Source organism: Fulmarus glacialis, unplaced genomic scaffold (genome assembly GCF_000690835.1).
Source record: "Fulmarus glacialis isolate BGI_N327 unplaced genomic scaffold, ASM69083v1 scaffold13621, whole genome shotgun sequence".
In the NCBI taxonomy this organism is placed as follows: Eukaryota; Metazoa; Chordata; class Aves; order Procellariiformes; family Procellariidae; genus Fulmarus; species Fulmarus glacialis.
Genome location: NW_009192200.1, coordinates 15497 through 20518, shown reverse-complemented (window position 1 = coordinate 20518; position 5022 = coordinate 15497). Strand labels below are relative to the sequence as shown.

Sequence of the window (5022 nt, the reverse complement as noted above, 5' to 3'; positions counted from 1 at the left end):
GGGGCCGTGGCCTGGTTGGGGGTGCGACCTGCGGTCTGGCCTTGGCATGTGGCCCTGGCGACAGCCCCGGGCACTACCAGGGCTGTGGCCTGGTCTCGGGGTGCCGCTATGACCATGACCTGGTGTTGAGGTGCGATTGCAGCCATGTGAGCGGGGCTTGCCCGTCGAGGTATTCCTGTTTTCTTCCCTTGTCTTTGAAGACTTTTTAAAGGTGTGGAGAAGACTTCCCCCCCCTCTCCCCTCTTTTAATCTAAAAAAAAAATCCCAACCAACCCAAAATCCTCACTTTTTTTTTAATTTAAATAAAACTACTTATTATTTTTAAAAAATGTATAATGCCTTGTTTTCGGGAGGAAAACCTAGCTTTGTTAGTCCCTTGGGTGACAGGAAAATACATCCCACTCTTTATAGCGCGAAGCAGGAAAGGTTGCTCTTGGCTTGTAACTGCTTTTGTAGTCTCTTTAAGACATGCACGTGTGGTGGAGATAAAAATGATAGCAAGGCTGGAAAAAACAGCTGCTGGTGTTGGCATCAGCTCTGCTGGAGGAAGATGGGATTTGTGTTTGCTGTATCAACTGCGGCAGAACCTGGCAAAGTTTTGGTCACGTCAGAATTGAAGTGCAAGCATTTTTTTCTTTGCCTTTTTGTTGGAAATCCGAAATAATCTGTCTTGTCTGGCCAAAGCAGATGTGTTTGATAGAAAATGCAAGAGGATAAAGAAATGGGGATGGAGAGCATCCACAGTACCGCAGAAACCTTGGGTGTGAGCCTTATGCCCAGGATTTGACTAGAGATGATGGGAGAAGCGTTTGTGCCCAGCGGTGATCAGAGGGTGTGTCCTTTCTGGACGAAGGCAGGGAAGAGGCTGGAATCCAAAGGCAAATCCCTACAACCTGTGGGTTGTGAGCAGCGATGGCAGCACTTGTTCCCTCCAGGCCCGTCACCACAGTGCATAGTCCAATGTCCGCAAAGAGTTGCTAACCTCGTCGTCCTAAAAGTAAACAGTGTATTGAGGTGACTTTCAACCCTATACAGGTCCTTGAACTTCACCTCTTTGTCATGCTGCTGATCATTAACATTGGCAAGAGCTTGCTTCCTTATCGTTGTTATTTTAACTTAAATATTTGATGTGTTTTACTGTGTCTTATCTTTTGCCAACTTTTATAAACTTTCTTCTGTAGCAGGATGATCGTGATTTTTTGTTGTGGCTTTGGCATGTTCTGAGAGAAATTATGTTTTACTTAAGTGTATTTGCTGTTAACTGAATGCTGTTTTTTTGTGGAGAAGGTCAAGTGGCTCCAAATGTTTAAAACAAACAAACAAATCCAATTTGTACACAATTTGGTATCAAATAAGGTGGAAGAGCATTGCAGTAGACTTCATGGGAATCTTGCCAGGATAACATGCTCATTAAACCATATATAACCAATGGCAGGTTTAAAGTTAGGCTATATGCATGCTTTTTGCATGTCGGTAGTATATGGTCTAGAGACAGATGCTGACGTAAAGCTTAAAGCTTTTGGTTTTCACGTCCGAAGATACAGTTGTAGTTGGCTTGTCATATAGAACACCGTAGTTACAGCATTTCTGTTTTATTTTAAACTTAGATGTTGTTGTACACAGTTAGTTTTGTTATATTGCTCTTGGCAGCTGTGCATCATCACAGGTTATAAGAATTGAGGAGCTTGTCTAATATCCAGCAGACTTCTGAAACACAAAATCACGAGGTACCGTTGATTTCTGCATAATTGGTTCCCTTGATATATAGGGGGCAATCTTCCTCAACACTAATTAAATGTGCTGGACTAAATTAATAGGGCTAGCCTGGGAAGTAGACACCCTAAGCAATTGCCAGGGACGCTGAAATTGAGTAAGTAAAAATTTTTTTGATTTAAAAGCTCTCAGGTAAGAGTGGGGTCAGGTGTATACCATGGCATGATTGCTCCGTGGAAAGCCGATACCACAAAATTTACATCAGGAAGGGGGCCAGGTCAGGCCTAAATATTGGTGCTGTGTATGATGAATGTGTGCTGTGGATTTTATAGTCTCATCTTCAGCTTCAATTATATTTTTGCTAAAACCTGAAATTCCTTAGAAATACATTTGACATAATACATATTAGGGAAGTAAATAACAGCTTTCATAAAGTTTTAAAAAATTCTAAACCCATCTTAATACAGAATAAAAGATATTTAGGAATGAGCGTAAGACCTTTTGGCTCTTTCAGTATGACCAAGAGCCTCTACTTCCCTGTAGTTAATATCTTCTTGAATAAGTTTAAGCCTGCATATGCAAAAACTCATAAATGCAACAGATACAGTTTTAAGGCAAGTTTTAAAAAAAGTAAATTACGTCTGCTTTCAGGTTTTGAGAAAGTATTTTTTCAATGTGCCCCTAAATGTACCAGCCCCCCAACTGCATCTCTGCTTGCTACATTTCTTTTCCTGATAGAAGCTTTTTTCCTATTCTCCGAGCTTCACTGTTTTGTAGACTTTTTGTACAAAGCAATTAATCCCAAGTCAGTTCTGCCTTGGAGGTCTTCTGCCAGGTACAAGTTTTTTAAGAAAAGAATGAACTGACCTGAAAAGCTCAGCAGCATTATTCTGTGTGTTCAGAAATTCAGCTCTATTAGGTATTTCTTGTGAATATGACAATGAGAATTTGTAATCTAAGCCTTGAAACTGAGATTTTAACAACTTTTTTGGTCTTCAAATGTATGATCTGTGTTCGCCAAAGTTGTGAGATGTTATTTCTTGAGTTTCTCTTTTTTTACAAAGAACATATGTTTCATTTCTGCAGAAGTGAAAGGAAAAGTCCACTTTTCCTTAAAATAAAATGAAAGGAGTTGGATTTGATTTTCTAGCAGAGAAGACCAAAATAAGTCTAGCCAGATGACTTTTATTCTAGACATCCATTGTAATTTTTTGCATATGACTGCATACTTTCCTTAATGTTATTATCTTTTTAAAGTTACTATTGAAGTGGCCCGTTTGAGAGTAATTGTGATGCACAAACAGGTATTTCAGGCTCAAGAGGTGAATGATAGACACACATTGAAAATGAGAGTGAAGAAAAAAAGGTAAGTGTGAACATTAGTCAAAAGAAAGCAAAACACCACAAAATTCCTGTGCAGAGTTCTATTCAGGTAGAATAGCCACACTATTCTATTTTTACAGTGTAATGGTAGAAATGATGTGTAACTGCTAGACAAATTGCAGTGTCCACATAGAATAATGTGTGGAGATTTCAAATACTTTAGATTTGGGGAATTCCCTAGGGCTTCTTCATAGTTACTTTCATCTCCTATGATATACCTTGCAATTTCTTTTACAGTATGTCATCAAAAAGTTAAACCTTAAAAATGCTTCCAACCGAGAGAGGAAAGCAGCAGAACAAGAGGCACAGTTGTTATCCCAGTTGAAACACCCGAACATAGTCACCTATAGAGAGTCCTGGCAGGGGGAAGATGGCCTATTATATATCGTTATGGGCTTCTGCGAGGGAGGAGATCTGTATCACAAACTCAAGGAGCAGAAGGGAAAACTTTTGCCTGAGAATCAGGTGGTGGAGTGGTTTGTCCAGATTGCCATGGCACTGCAGGTAAAATAACTTGTCACCTTCAGATATAAATTTAATTTGGCTCTTTCTGCATTTAAAAATTCCATAGTTGGGCTGCAGACTTTGAATTCCAGTTTGGCTGGGTTAGCATCTAAATACAATGGTTATTAGTACATTAAAAATGTTCATAGGTCATTGCAGTCAAATTAACTATTTTAGGTAAGAAATTGCTATCATATTTTATGTCTACACCTCTGTGTCACAGTAGACAGTGGTAACCTCCAGGGTGTTCGCAGTTCTAGCCTGAAATGCTTCTCTGGTTTGCAAGTTTAGATTAAATTTACAAAATGTAATTTAAAAGAAAAAAACCAGATTATTTCAGAAGCATTTTGTGTTCTGTGGTTTTGCTGGTGTTTTTTAATGGTAAATTTAAACTACTAATTCATCATTTCTATTAAATCTTATCTCACTCTGTTGAAATTTAGTCATTGGAGGTTATCAAACTTTAAAGACAATTGTTACAGTAATAAAGAACAGATATAAATGTTAATACTAAGAAATAAGAAATTGGACAGAAAAATTCTATCTTAAAGTTGCCTGCTGTGATCAGACCTAACAGAATTCTACAGTACTGTCTGTTCTTGTGTATTATAAGGCTAATTATCTTCCCTGTTTACACAAAGCTCACATTGTATTTTCCACTGAAATTTTATACTTAAGACTAGGAATTGATTGTCAAGAAATGGCAGCAGCAGAAAGTGAGTTAAAGCCTGAGTCTTAACTTCTATTTCCTCTTTTCTGCTGGCTTCTTAGAGCCACACAGGGAGATGTCGCTAAAGCAGTGCCAAGTTTTGGGTTCGTGCCTATATCAGTCATTCTTAATGTTAATTCACTAGTACTGTCTTTAGCAGGGGCACTCCTGACTTTGATAGTGATGTACGTGTCTTTTCTGCATTTGTATTTTTCCCTCTTTGACTTGTGTGATGTGATTTTACTTTTCAGTGTAGAAGAACCAATTAGGAGTTACTTAACTCTATTTATATGGTTTTTCCCCTCAGTATTTACATGAAAAGCACATTCTGCACAGAGATCTTAAAACTCAAAATGTTTTTTTGACACGAACAAATATAATCAAAGTGGGTGACCTGGGAATAGCCAGAGTGTTGGAAAACCAATACGACATGGCCAGCACTCTCATAGGCACACCATACTACATGAGCCCTGAACTCTTCTCTAACAAACCCTACAACTACAAGGTAGAGTATGTTAGTGCAAATGTCATTTCTACTTTGTTAGGCAACTTACTTTGTTTGTCTGAGAAATTTACAATCTTATCTATTGTTTTTAATTTCTTATTGCTTCCAATGCTTTTTAATGTCCCCAAAGACCAAACAAAAAAATGGGAGAGATTTGCAGGGACCTTTGTTTCTGGAACTGTGTTTGCTGCAGTAGGTGGGAATTCAT

General features: G+C 38.4%; 1 protein-coding gene across 1 annotated transcript in view; it reads left to right on the top strand.

Annotated features, from left to right (window-relative positions):
• The first annotated feature begins 793 nt into the window (after positions 1 to 793).
• NEK4 (NIMA-related kinase 4) overlaps positions 794 to 5022 on the top strand; it is a 15940-nt gene continuing 11711 nt past the window's right edge. The window contains 3 exon segments of the mRNA XM_009586977.1: positions 794 to 997; positions 3334 to 3600; positions 4617 to 4814. Of these exon segments, the coding sequence (XP_009585272.1) occupies positions 794 to 997; positions 3334 to 3600; positions 4617 to 4814 (669 nt within the window).